Raw genomic sequence first — 14,907 nt, forward strand, 5'->3', positions numbered from 1 at the left:
CAGCAGTATTAGTAGTGTGCAACATACTACTAAAGCCTCTGCTCTCTCTGAACAGCTACAGAGACCTGATACATTAGTCACAACTAAGACATAAAGAAAAGTGAATTCTGCAACGGAAAGTGTGTGAAGTAGTTTAAATTGATAAAATGAGATCATTGTGTGAGAATGAGCATGAGTGGGTGTGTACCTGCGCAGGTGATTGAGCACAGTCATGTTGGCGTAGGTGTAGTAGAGGTAGTAAGAGTAAGGTGGATTGTCCTCCTCTGTCCAGCTGCCTGGCAGAGGGCTGTCCAGGTTAAACACATGATGCTCTGGCTTTGATTCATCATCAACACTGTCAAAACCCACCACCTAAATACAGGCACATACAAACATATAGCTACATACACATTTGTTTTTATTTTTATAGCTATATATGTTTATATGGAGGTGTGTGTATATGAGCATATGTGTGTATATGTATGAATAAGCATACAAGTGTGTGTGTGTGTATTGTGATGTCCCTGTAGGTTGGCTCTGCCTGTCGTTTGCAGGAAAAGCAGCATTGTGAACAGCCCTTTCAGGAACAGTACTGCCAGGAACAACAAAACTGATAACAGTGGAATTGGGAACAGTGCAATCTGGTGGACATGCAAATGTGCAAGGCATGATCAGTGCTAAACTCTTTCTTTTTTGCCAGCTGCCTGATCTTTGGGGGAGCTGCAGCTGTTAGCGTTCATTTATTCTGTTCATTTGTTTGTTTTTTTTGTGTTTTGTAGACCTACACATTTTGTTCCATCATTTAAACCTTTATTACTTTTACATTTTCTATTTCCACAGAAAATATAAAACATGTAAACAAAGAGGAAAACGTACAAATACCTAAAAATGTTGCATGATGCCATTGTCTCCCCTTGTATTTTTTGCATTTCAGCTAAATGTTATGAGTGTATACACTGTGTGCACAATTATTAGGCAAGACAGTATTTTTGACCATATCATTTTTATGCATATTTTCCAACTCCAAGCTGTATAAACTTGAATGCTTATTGGATTTAAGCATATCAGGTGATGTGTATTTGTGTAATGAGGGAGGGTGTAGCCTAAGGAGATCAACACCCTATATCAAGGTGTGCATAATTATTAGGCAGCCTCTTTTCCTCAGGCAAAATGGGCCAAAAAAAGATTCAACTGACTCTGAAAAGTCAAAAATTGTAAAAAGTATTTCAGAGGGTTGCAGCAACTTAAAATTTCTAAGATATTGGGGCATGATCACAGAACCACTGAACCTTTTGTTCCAAATAGTAAACAGGGTCGGAAGGAACATGTTGAGAAAAAAAGACGCAAATTAACTGCCAAAGATTTAAGAAGAATCAAATATGACGTGACCAGGAACCCATTATCCTCCAGTGCTGTAATTTTCCAGAACTGCAACCTACCTGGAGTGCCCAGACGTACTCAGTACTTTTTTTAGTACTCAGAGACATGGCCAAGATAAGGAAGGTGGAAACCCTACCACCACTGAACAAGACACATAAGGTGAAACGTCAAGACTGGGCTAAAAATTACTGAAGACAGATTTTTCAAAGGTTTTATGGAATGATGAGAAGAGTGACTCTTGACAGACCAGAAATGGGCACAGAGCTCCATTTTGACTCAGACGCCAGCAAGGTGGAGGTGGGGTACTGCTATGGGCTGTTATTATTAAAGATGAGCTAGCGGGACCTTTTTGTGTTGAAGATGGACTCAACATCAACTCCCAAACCTACTGCCAGTTTTTAGAAGACACTTTCTTCAAGCAGTGGTACAGGAAAAAGTCTGCATCTATCAAGAATTTTTCATAATTTTTATGCAGGACAATGCTCCATAAAATGCATGGAAGTACTCCACTGCGTGGCTAGCTAGTGAAGACCTTAAAGATGAAAGAATAATGACATAGCCCCCTTCTTCACCTGACCTAAACCCTATTGAGAACTTGTGGGCCCTTCTTAAAACAGGAGATTTATGATGAAGGAAAACAGTACAAAACTCTGAACAGTGTCTGGGGGCTGTGGTTGTTGATGCACAAAAAGTTGATCGTCCACATATTAAGAAACTGACAGTCTTCATAAATGGCTATATTGGTCATTGTTTTTGTTTTTTTTAAATGTCAGAAATTTGTAAATGTTGAGTTTTGTTTATTATTCTCACTTTAACAGATGAAAATAAGATGGCACCAGTGAGGTCTGCTGCCTTCACGACTGCTCCGTCCACACCTGGCACTTTTTTTTTTTTTACTCTTTTCGCTCTTCCCGCTATCCCTGATTTCTCCACAGCCCTTCTCTCTACACCATGACGCGTATCTCATACAGCAGAGACGCTCTTATTTCTCTTAATCTACATAGCACTCACCTCAAGCCGTCTCTTACCCTGGACTCAAGATGGCCGATGGAGATCCTGAGGGAGAACAAAGGACGCGACACGAGGAAAAGGCCTCGAGGGAAGCAAGCCGGCGTCAGGAACAGGCTGAGGGCTCGGGCACACCGAGCTCCCTTACCCAGCATCCTGCTAGCCAATGTCCAGTTTCTGGACAACAAGCTTGATGACCTCCGGGCCAGGATAAAGTTCCAGAGGGACATTCGGGACTGCAACCTCCTCTGCTTCACCGAGTCGTGGCTGAGCCCAGTGGTACCGAACCACGCCATCCACCCGGCCGAGTTCTTCTCGGTTCACCGCATGGACAGGACGGCAGATTCAGGAAAGTCAAGAGGCGGTGGAATGTGTGATGGTAAACAACAGCTGGTGCAAAAATGCCAATGTTGTTACTCTCACCTGCTCCTGCTCACCCAACCTGGAGTTTCGTCCTTTCTACCTTCCTTGGGAGTTCACTTCGATCATCGTCAACACCGTGTACATTCCACCTCAGGCCAACACGGACACTGCACTGTGTGAACTTCATAAGGCTCTCACACAGTTTCAGGCACAACACCGGGACTCTGCACTTATCGTGGGGGATTTCAACAGCGCTAACCTCAAGCGTGCAGTGCGCAACCTTTACAAGCACATAACCTTCCCCACCAGGGGAAATAGGACACTCGACCACTGCTACACCCCATACAAGGACAGCTACAAGGCACTAGCTCATCCACCTTTTGGCAAATCAGACCACACCGCCATCTTCTTTCTACCAAAATATAAACAAAGGCTGAAACGGGAAGCTCCGGTTCAGAGGGAGGTCGCGCACTGGACAGACCAATTGGTGGCCGCTCTGCAGGATGCTCTGGATGACGCAAACTGGGACATGTTCCGGCGCAGCACTGATGATGTCAGCGAGTTTACAGAGGCAGTAGTGGGGTTTATTGGGAAATCGGTGGACGACACGATTCCAAGAGCCACCATCAAGAAGTTTCCCAACCAGAAGCCCTAGGTGGAGAAAACCATGCACGAGGCTCTGAACTCTCGCACTGCCGCCTACAATGTGGGGATCATCAGCAGGAACATGGACGAGTACAAGTCTGCGGCATACGGAGTGCACAGGGCAGTGAGGGAGGCAAAGCGGCGCTACGGGAGGAAACTAGAGACACAGTTCCAGCAGAGTGGTTCTAGATCCCTGTGGCAGGGACTACGGACGATTATGGACTACAGGAGCCTACCCTCCGGACTGATGAGTGCGGATGAGTCTCTGGCGAACGAGCTAAACACGTTCTCAGCTCGCTTCGAGGCTACATCTAGCAGCGCTAATGCTAACAGCACTAATGGTGCTATTGGTGCAGCCAATGGCGCATGTGCATAGAGCAGCGCCCTCTCATCATCACGGAGAGTGACGTGAGGAGAGTGTTTAAAAAGTGAATACCAGGAAGGCGGCGGGACCAGACGGCATCTGCAGGAGAGTCCTCAAAGCCTGCGCAGACCAGCTAGTTCCGGTATTCACCGACATCTTCAATCTCTCCCTGACGCTCGGTACCGTTGCATCTAGCTTCAAGCGATCCACCATCGTCCCCGTCCCAATGAAACCTCGACCCTCAATGAATGACTACCGCCCTGTTGCCCTCACATCAGTCGTGATGAAGTGCTTTGAAAAGCTAGTCAGAGACTTCATCATCTCTTCACTGCCTTCACACCTCTTCATGGACCCACTGCAGTTTGCATACCGCCAGAACCGCTCCACTGATGACGCAATTGCACATCTGCTCCACACCACACTGACCCACCTGGACAAAGGGAGGGGTAATGATGTTAAAATGCTGTTTGTCCACTACAGTTCAGCATTTAACACCGTCATCCCCTCCCTACTCACTACTAAGTTGGAGGATCTAGGACTGCATACATCCCTGTGTGACTGGATCTCCAACTTCCTTACAGACAGACCACAGTCAGTACGGGTGGGTAACTGTGTCTCATCCACCCTCACCCTCAGCAATGAAGCTCCTCAGGGTTGTGTCCTAAGCCCCCTGCTCTACTCACTGTACACCTACAACTTCCAGCTCCACCATCATTGTCACGTTTGCTGACGATACCGTCGTCATGGGCCTGATCTCAGACAACGATGAGAGGGCCTACCTGGAGGAGATTAAACACCTGGAAACCTGGTGCCAGGGAAATAATCTCCTCCTAAACCTATTCAAGACAAAGGAGCTGATTGTGGACTGCAGCAAGAAGCAGGAGCAGCACTACCAACCTGTGAGGATCAATGGAACCACGGTGGAGAGGGCAGATTCTTTCAGGTACCTTGGAGTTCACATCTCGCAGGACCTGTCCTGGTCCCACCACACCAACTCCCTGGCAAAGAAGGCTCGACAGCGTCTTTACCACCTCAGACGCCTAAAAGACTTCAGACTGCCCTCCAAGGTACTGCGGAACTTCTACACCTGCACTATCGAGAGCATCCTCATGGGGAACATCACAGTCAGGTTTGGAAACAGCGCCAAGGAGAACAGACAAGCACTCCAGAGGGTGGTGCTTTCAGCAGAGCGCATCACTCATACGGAACTTTCTGACCTGCAGACCACCTATTACAAGCGATGCCAGACCAAGGCCAGGAGGATTGCCAAGGACCCCACCCATCCCAACAATAGGCTCTTCTCTCTGTTGAGGTCAGGGAAGCGCTTTCACTCCCTGAAGACCAATACAGAGAGACTGAAGACACATATATCCATATATACATTGTACATTGTGTATATATACATATATTATACATATATTGTACATACATTGTTTATATATATATATATATATATATATATATATATATATATATATATATGGAAAATTTCCATTTTTCATTTAGTTGCATAATTCTGCACACTAATAGTTGCCCAATAATTATGCACACAGATATTCTCCTAAGAAAGCCAAAACCTTAATTTTACTGAAATTAACCTGAAATATTCAGTCCATTTTGGATGGACTGAGAGCACTGTAGCTGTTCAATAATAAAATGAATCCTCAAAAATACTACTTGCCTAAAAATTGTGCACACAGTGTACAAGATAAATAGACAGATCAAGGATGTGTGTGTGCTTGCATGCGTGCTTGTGCATGTTTTTGTGCAAGACTCACGTGCTGTAGGAACAGGTGCAATTCTGGGTGACTGTGAGGGTTGACGGTGACCTCAAACAAAGGCAGGAAGATGTTCTCCAACATCTGTTGGAAATTCCCCAACTGCTTCTTAGTATGGTACACATCACTGAAAAAGGAAGATGAGAAGAGGAGAGAGAGAGTGTCAATGTATATCAGTCTCAGTGTATGCATGTTGATGTATGAGGTTGTGTGGGTAGTTTATATAGTTCTTTTCATAAGACACAAGACTGCTTTCCAATAGGGAAAAACAACCTGGCAAGCACAGAAACAATCAAACAAACACGTAAGCTCAGGCAGACAAAGAGAAAAGTGTGTGCTTACAACAGACGTGGTATCTGTATAAGCCAGCGGACATTGCGTGAGTAGACGGTGTGTGTAATGATCCACTGTGCCAAACTGTCCCACTCATCCCGTGATCGCCCATAGATCGACAGACGCAGCTCAGCATTCTGGTACTTACTCTCCTCAAGATCTGACATCACCTCCTACACACACACACACACACACACACACACACACACACACACACACACACACACACACACACACACACACACACACACACACACACGTGCATGTATACAGTTTGAACTAGCTCCAACACTGTAGGTTCTGCAGAAAGTAAAGAGTAGTGTATGTGAACTAATCTGCAAAAGAACTCCAAGACCACCCAACATAGACAACTCACATGCACATGCATGCATGCACGCGCGCACACACGCGCACACACACACACACACAAAGGCATGTCTCACCTTGATGATGTGGGCAAAATATTTGCCCTTGATGTAGTTATCTGTTTTGATAAAGATCTCACGGAGGATTGACTCCCCGATTGGGTTGTATTTCGCATTAAATTTGTCAAAGCGGTGGAAGGTGTTCCTGTCCTGAATGAAGGAGCAAATTTTCACTTTCACAGAAGTGCTTTTTGTTTTTGACTGCATATATAACTAGAGTTAATTACACATGCACACAAATTGAGTGTCAAATATACATAACTGAACTCATAGAAACAGGCCAACTCACACACAAATGGACACACTTGCACATGAACACATACACATCCACACCAGCCTAAGGGACGTACTGCGTGCATGTCGAGTGTGTCAACGCTGAGGTCATAGGCTGTCAGGTTCATGCTCTCAAACACCTCCATCAGTGTCTGGCCCTGTCCTCCTTCAATGTGCACAATCTCATCTGGATATTTCTTCATTGCTCGCTTTATGAAGCGCAGCAGGTGCTTCTGGTTCATGCAGGAAGAAGCATGGATGTGTGTGTCCACCTAACACACACACACACACGCATACACGCGCACACACAGTCCGACAGACAGAGAAAGAAAAAATGAAGAACAAAAAAATTCACAGACAAGTTTTAACAGAGAAGCTGGAGAAGTCCCTTCAGCAGAAGGTGTGGGTATGTTTACAGTAGCAGCACAGAAAGATGTATAGTGAAGTACAATGTGATGATTCCCTGCTCGAACAGTGCCCTGGTGTCAGATGTTTTTGTGTATTTTATGAACAGACTCATGTTTTTCTGTGCACTTTATGAACAAAGTAGAGGTTCATTGTGGGGGTGAGGGTACCTTGCGGATGTTGTAGAAGTCTCTGTGGGGTACTTTCTTCTGCGCTGCAAGCTCCTTCATCTCGTTGAGGAGGATGTGCATCTGAAACTTTGAGCTGAGGTACTGTAGCCGCCGGTAACAGAACGACTTTCTGCATCAAACAGCAGCATGCAAGGCACAGGTCACGCAGGCCAGAAATAATCAGACACTAAGGCCGACAACAGTAACACTACCAAATCACTTTTATATTTTATTACAAGTGTGAACACATTTTTCAACAGTTAAGCCAAAGCTTGTAGAATATTCCGGTATTTAATGTGTTTCATATTCACGTATTAATTTAATATTAACTTAAAGAACAATGTAGTACATCTGTAAAACCATATAAGACTATGTAACATTTCCCCTGTTTGCCACTGTATATGGAATGCTTTGGGAACCACCCTGAAATGGATTCCCACAGTAGAGCAGAAGTTTAGAAAAGTTCAACCTTTCAAAAAAACACAATTTTTTTTTTAACAGCTGATCATTTATAACAAGGAAGAAAAGCTCATCAGGCAGTTTCCAATGCAATGCTAGTGTCTTCTTTGAAATGCTGCTGTGAATGAAAAGTGTTCTTAGTTTAAATGGTGCATTTTAATACAATGCCTGTTATGGTTACTTTGTGTTTTTATCTGCATTAAAAAGCAATTATGTGAAAGCAGCATAAATAAGCACAGTACATAATATAACATCAACGTTAAGAGGGAGCAAAGTGCACTAAACTAAGGCAGACCCAGGAATACTTTTTTGTTGTTTTTTAGTAGTAGTACTGCTGACATGGTCAAAATTACACTGACATGCTAGAGAAAGTGGCACAACAGCGCCTTTATTAACTACAGAAGACTGCGGCAGATAAATTGGTCCATCATTCAGAAACGGCCAATAAATACCAGAACAACTCAAACAGCTATCATACAACAAAAAATGCACATTAATATTAATATTCAAATACTGGCATTTAACTGAAATAAATCGCTGATACTTGAGACATGAGACAGAACATGTCCAGCAGTTATAACTGTTATCAGGATTAATAATGACCTTATTTTATTTCATTGTAAATTATAATGAACATATTTCTAAGGTACAATTATCCGCCTCCATTTTATTTACTCATTATTAAATCAAATTTGTGACACCTAATAACTTTTCACTAAAGCTAAAATATTGTGTCCATAGAGAAGGGTTAAAACATTCATAAGTAATAAAATGTATTTAAGTATTTCAAATCAAGATGAACAAGAAACTCCCACTGCACGCGGCGGGCCGTACCACGTGACCAGTGAGAGGGAAGTGTTCCGTGACATCTATAAAAAGTAAAATTTAAAAATATCTGATATGAGCAAGCTTGTGGCACATGGGTGTCCCCTCTTTTTGTCAACACTGACAGACTCATTAAAATGCAATAGAATTAGACAATATCAAGGGCAACTGTCACTGAAAAACCCTTGCCAAATTTCACCTCTGCAGAATACATCGGTGTCAGACAGGCTCTGGTATGTTTTATAGTTTCTGAATATTTTAATTCTTTATGTTAATATTTCCTTTGTCACAACCACAATGTGTCAACACTGTCTCCGGATTTGTGAGGAAAGTATTTAAGATTTTTTAGATAGTATTATTCTTATGAAGTAGATTCTGTTAGCAGCTAGCATCTACAGAAACAAAATAGCAATTACATAAACTCAATTGCTTTGTAAAAATGCTAGTTTGTCAAGATTTGTCAACACCATCAGATTTTCTGTCTGACGGTGATGATAATCATGAGAGTAGTTGACAGTCAATGTGGTTTGTTTAATTATATAATACATTTAGTAATAAAGGTTTACTATTTCTAATAACGTAGACATAGTAAATGCAACAAGACAGCATATAGTGCCTTTATGGATAAGTAGTTATTAACTCCAGCACAGTCAGAGGTTAGGGGTAGGTTTATGTAAGTGGTTAGGATTATGGGTATGGTTAGGGTTTAGGGAACACATGTGAAGGAACATAATTTTGATGGAACACAGATGAACTCCCTATAGATTAGTATATACGCTATTATGATACAAGATATTCAGACACAGATACTGAAAATGTCGAAGCCGATTGCTGTTCTTAGTTTTTATGCTCTTGTGCGTTTCAGCTAATACGTAGAGCACTAGGATACATGATGAACCAAAAACAAAAGTACATGAAGGCAAAAAGGGAAGCAGACTATAACAAAGAAGCTAGGAAACTACACACAGAGGTAAGGAAAAACAAATGGCTAGAATCACAAAACAGGCTAAACATCCATTCAAACAACCAAACAACGAACAGCCAAGATACAGGGAACAAGACAGGGTTTCAATACATTAACTTAACAAGACTAGAAACAAGGAACAGGTGAAAGTAATGACGGGCGTGGAAAACCAAACGAGGGGTGGAGAAAACGCAACTAAGGAATACAAGACAGAGAAATTATGGAATATGGCACAAGACAGAGAAACTATGGAATATGGAAGCTGGGAGGGACTAACCATGACAGTGAATGAGAACAGAGGAATGAGAAGCAACTGGAAACATAAGATGAGAGAATCAAGAAAGCCAAGAAAATGATTGGGAAAAACTCCCAGATATTCCAGCTAATGACTTGAATGGGACAACAAAGCCAATTACCCCTCAATAACAACTGCCCCATCAACCAAATAGTCTTAAGCCACAACTACCCCACATCTAAACCTTCAGACTCAATTACCCCACAGTCAATTGCTCCTCAACCAAAATACCCCCTCTGTGTCCAAGGACTTTCAACAGCAACTACGCCATTAGCATAATAGCCCTCAACCACAACTACGCCGACTGCTAAATAAATACATAACTACCCCATAGACAATCACTACTCTACCTAAATATCCATGAACAGCTGTGTGACCTTCAACAGCAGACAAATAACTCTCAAAGACAAGTACCCCACTGCTAAATACCCCTCAACCAAAAATTAACCCCCACAGCTATATATTACAACAACTATCACCATCATTCTGATGGCCACACCATCATTCTAGCCTTCTACTACAGTCACCCCCACATCTGAATTAAGCCCTCATTGCCAAACCAATTGCCCCTCTCAAACAAAATGTCCCTTTCCGAACAAATGCCCTTATAACTGACCTTTGAGATGAGTAATGATCTTGGCAAACATGATGCATCATTGGCTACAACATACTTTTAAATCTTGAATAAAATCTTGAAATAACATTCACTTTAGGTTGTAAGTAAAAATGTAAGTTGCCGCAAAATAATGTTTTTGAATCTTTTAAATGTTAGAAACAGCTTGACTGATGTTAAAAGTCAAAGTTAAAATTGCATTTCACAGTACAATAAAACAAAAAAAAATTAAAAAAACCCCAAAAAAACAAAAAACCAGAAAGGTTTATAATACTTATATGTGTGTATTGGAAGTAACTGGTCCTCTGTCATTCTTGAAACTTAGGGATTATACTTCTTATAAGCACATTACAACACATTAATTTGTGTTTCTTGGTGTCTGATGGTGCTGACAAAAATGAGTAACAGCATTCCAACAGGCATATTTTGATAAAAAATGCAAAACATTGCACGGTTATATCAAAACATTTTTATAGGTCAGTGTCTGTTTTTTTTTTATATATATATATATATATATATATATATATATATATATATATATATATATATATATATATATATATATATATGCAGTATATAAATCCTAAATTTCTATTTTTTTACGTTGCATTGCATTTTGTCCCAATTCTCAAGAATCAGTGGAAAATATGACACTGCATGGAGTTGGTATGTTGTGTTCTCAGTTGGGATAAGTGTTCAGTCACTGAAATGAGAAAACTAGACATGTTTAGGCACAGGAAAAGCTAAAATGCTGGAAAAGGTGCATTAAGGTTTCATTAAGACTCACACTGGTCCGTTGATGATAAGAGCCATCATAACATTCATATCAGCATTGAACTCCTGCAGGTCTGGATATGGCAGGTCCAGCTCCATACACCTGAAAACATCACACAAATACACTTTCATATACACCTACAGTGGAATAAGTACATATTTACACACTTACACACACACACAGGCATACATAAACATGCATGTATATGCTCACACACACACACACACACACAGGCATACATAAACATGCATGTATATGCTCACACACACACACAAGCAGGCATGTACATGTGGCACCTGTCCACTGGGCTCTCTTTGGTGTACACATGGACCACCCCTCCCATCATCTTGCAGGTATACCCCAGGTCTGAGGGCAGGTTTGTAGAGTCCTGCCGCTCATAGGGGTGTATCTCTGAAACCGGGGGATGCACAGGGGCATCTATCAGACAAACACAGGTCACAGCAACAGGGCATGTATGTGTTTGTGTGCAAAACATTAGCTGTCAATAAATAACAGCAGTAAAATGGAATAAAAATATGCATTATGTTATTAAGGTAGTAAAGTAATGTGTGCCAGTACCTGTGTCAACTGGGGTTTCAGGTACCTCCTTAGATGGGCTGGCATGGAGTGGTGTGTGTGAGAAGTCATGTAACAGGCGGGTGGTGGTGCGGCAGAAGCCCTGCATAGACAAGGCCATGTACTTCTCCCGGATCAGTAGGGCCCTCACTACACACTTGGCAGCATCCACCAGGTCTGTGAAGGGAACCTGGGTGGAACCAGGAGCCAATACATGGAGATTCCCTCTCACACATGCACATAAACACAATTATGAGAATTTTAGTTTATAAATTGAGTTTGGTAAAATTGAAACTAGTGGAGAATTACACAGCTCTTTGTAGTAGCTGATAAAGTGCATAATTTTCCTTTTGCAGGCCACTCTTTCAGACACTGAAAACAGTGCTGCCCAATACAGGCTCACTGGCCAAAGTCTGGCAGTTGGGTTAATGAGTGCAGTAGCTGGGAAATGTAGTACCCCACACTTCTCCTCCCCTGAGATGAACACACGCTGGAACTCTCTCTCCAACACAGGCTCTCTCTCTTTAGAAGCATGATCCACTGTTGCCTCATCCTGCTCTTTCAGATGCCTGGTACACAAAAAGGATGGGGTAGAGAGAATTGGAGCTCTGTGAAATAAAAAAAAACACTTAATCTCAAAAAAGTTTATTTAAGTAAAATGGCTCGGGCAACTCCAGCCCAGCAGTGCATTGTTTAGTGTTTAGCTGAGCAACCCTGACTCATCAGTGCTCCATCATTAGCTGCTGAATCAATTGTATTACATTAGTGAGAGCAGTGCAGCTGTGGAACCCAGAACCACAATGTGACAATGCAGCTATACAGACAAAAAGGAAGAGAGAGATAGTATAGCAAGCAAGAGAGCAAGAGAGATGGACAGCGAGTGAGAGTGATGGAGAGAGAATCCAGAGAAGAGGAACTTGAGCGACTATGAGTGACTTACTCCAGGTCAACTATGCTGTCGATTTTCAGGAAGTCCTGCTTGGCCCTCAGCAGAATCTCTGGCTCCAGCCTGAGTGTGGGAAGTGGGGGCAGTGTGGAGACAGACAGACACACACACACACACTTCAAGTTGGTGGGGAGGAGTGAGGATTGAGGAAAGTTTGATCAGTTTGCTATAGTGAACTCTAGATGAGCTTTGCCATCATAAGATCTGCAGGCAGGAAGCACACATATGTACACACGCACACACACACACACACACACACACACACACACACCACAGACACTGCTATGAACCCACACAGTGGGACTCCTAAGGTGTTTATTTAGGGAAGAGAACCAGTCCAAAACTTCCATTTCTTTAACAGTTCACATATATCCAACTGACCAGTAGGATTCTCCAAGCAAGTGCTTTTATGTTAGTGAAAGCCTGAAGGATGAGTGTTGCTGGCTTTGACCAACAATGGAAGAAGAAGAGTGATAAAAAGAAATACTCCCCCCACCCAAATAGTTTCTGCAGTAAATTGCAGAGTGACAGTTGTTTTGATTACACTCGACACCCTTTACACCCTGTACTAATAGACCTAACACACCCAAGTCCCTCTCAGTTTATGATAAGTTAACACACCCCATTGACCTTACATACCCAGCTTTTCCAGTCACAGGAAAGAGGCCAAACCTAGGGCACTAATCTCAGCTAACGTCACACGAGGCAAGAAAAATCACTTAGCGCACCGAGAAATAAGCAGTATATAGCCAACAGCGAACACACACACACACACACACACACACACACCTGATGTCTTGGCTGATCTGTCTCTCCAGACGGTGTCGTTTCTCTTCCAGCTGTTCGATGGGACTGTCCTCTGGAAACTCATATGGAGCACTGCGCATCTCACTGTCCACCAGGCTATGAGCCAGCAGCTCCTACATACATACACATGCACACATGAGCACACGCACACACGCACAAGCATGCACACACACATGTATGTGTAAACACAAAAATACACAACACAAAACACTTATGCACATGTAAGTGCACACATACACAGACACACATATGCTCACATGTATGTACAGACACGTGTGCACACAGCAAAAGGTTTGAGAGTTATTATTAGTACATAAGTAATAAAATAAAAAAAATTAAATACAGTTTAATAAAACGTTTGCCACATTTGTATCAGAAAATGTCAAAGTGCCAGGATTCTCGATAATTTCCACCCAAAAAATGCCCGAAAGCCTTGGATGGACTAAGTAAACACTGAGGATGTTTTCATGTTTTTCTCTTACCTCTGCAATCTCTTTAAACTTGCCATCCATGGATGTGCGCAGGTCAATGGGGAAGTGTTTATGAGAAACAGGAGTGCCAGGGAGAGAACGCTGGGAGGAGAGGGCCTTCTGCCCTGGGAGACCAAATAGGTCTGCACAGGGGAGAGAAAGATGGGGAGAGAGGGATGAGGAGGGTGACAGGAGACACAGACAGGGGGGAGGGGGACAGAAAGAGATTAAGATCGTAAGGGACCGAGTTGTGCTCTATTTCTGTGCTGAGACAACAGTGTCTTTTAGATGACCAAAGGAGAGTAGGCACATCTAACATATCCAAGCCACCATCTACTGTTCTAACCAGCATGTACACACACACACACACACACACACACACACACACACATCTAACTAGTAACATGATTAGAACGAGATGTTTTCTGAAAATAAAGCCAATATTTCAAGCAATACCAGGTTGTCAATCATCATATCAATACATTTCAATGTAAAGGCTTGTAGACCTTCACACACACCACCAGAGTAATTATTCAATATGCCATGTGTCATGGTGGGTCTGTAGTCAATCTACAGTATTTATGAAAGTCCTTCATCCATCTGGTCATTGAACTGTCAACAAGACTAGTACAGCTACAGTCCTATTCACATAGGCTCAGTGTGGTTGCTGGTTTTTAGTTTAACTAAGCAGAAGCTGCAAATAATTCCACTAGTTTAACTAGCTGGTCTCGGTCTTCAAGCAGCTGGTTAGGGGACTCGGGTGTGTCACTGTCTTGTATAAAAGCTTGCAGCCACACTGGACCTTGGTAAACAGGACTGCCTAGCTGAGGCTTAGCAAGTCTCCACAATGTTGTTGGCAGTATATTTTCATTTACAGCGTTTGGCAGACACACTTTTCCAGACAAAAGTGCTTTGTCGTTTACTCATAGAATGCATCCTATCCATTACAGTAGGACAGAGTCCAAAAAAATTACACTCGGATGACTTTGAGAGGTCCAATCTCAGTGTAGATCTAGAAGAAAAGCACAACGAAAGCCTTCTGCAGGAGTTGTAC

At 42.5% G+C, this 14,907-nt stretch overlaps 1 protein-coding gene across 4 annotated transcripts in view; it reads right to left on the bottom strand.

Moving 5' to 3' along the window:
* Nucleotides 1-14,907, bottom strand: part of ampd2a (adenosine monophosphate deaminase 2a) — a 33,997-nt gene that overhangs the window by 3,383 nt on the left and 15,707 nt on the right. For 2 of the 4 annotated variants that reach the window (XM_035520403.2, XM_035520406.2), the window contains exons 2-14: nt 13,866-13,996; nt 13,366-13,496; nt 12,571-12,639; nt 12,088-12,199; nt 11,634-11,820; nt 11,351-11,492; nt 11,067-11,156; nt 7,124-7,253; nt 6,626-6,820; nt 6,294-6,425; nt 5,860-6,023; nt 5,518-5,644; nt 188-351 (exon numbers count right to left, since the gene is read on the bottom strand). In XM_035520403.2, coding sequence (XP_035376296.1) covers nt 188-351; nt 5,518-5,644; nt 5,860-6,023; nt 6,294-6,425; nt 6,626-6,820; nt 7,124-7,253; nt 11,067-11,156; nt 11,351-11,492; nt 11,634-11,820; nt 12,088-12,199; nt 12,571-12,639; nt 13,366-13,496; nt 13,866-13,996 — 1,774 coding nt within the window. The remainder of the gene's footprint in view (nt 1-187; nt 352-5,517; nt 5,645-5,859; nt 6,024-6,293; nt 6,426-6,625; nt 6,821-7,123; nt 7,254-11,066; nt 11,157-11,350; nt 11,493-11,633; nt 11,821-12,087; nt 12,200-12,570; nt 12,640-13,365; nt 13,497-13,865; nt 13,997-14,907) is intronic. The other 2 variants (XM_035520404.2, XM_081705122.1) reach the window with 2 other exon arrangements.

Source organism: Electrophorus electricus, chromosome 22 (assembly GCF_041902795.1).
Source record: "Electrophorus electricus isolate QZ-2024a chromosome 22, ASM4190279v1, whole genome shotgun sequence".
Lineage (NCBI taxonomy): Eukaryota > Metazoa > Chordata > Actinopteri > Gymnotiformes > Gymnotidae > Electrophorus > Electrophorus electricus.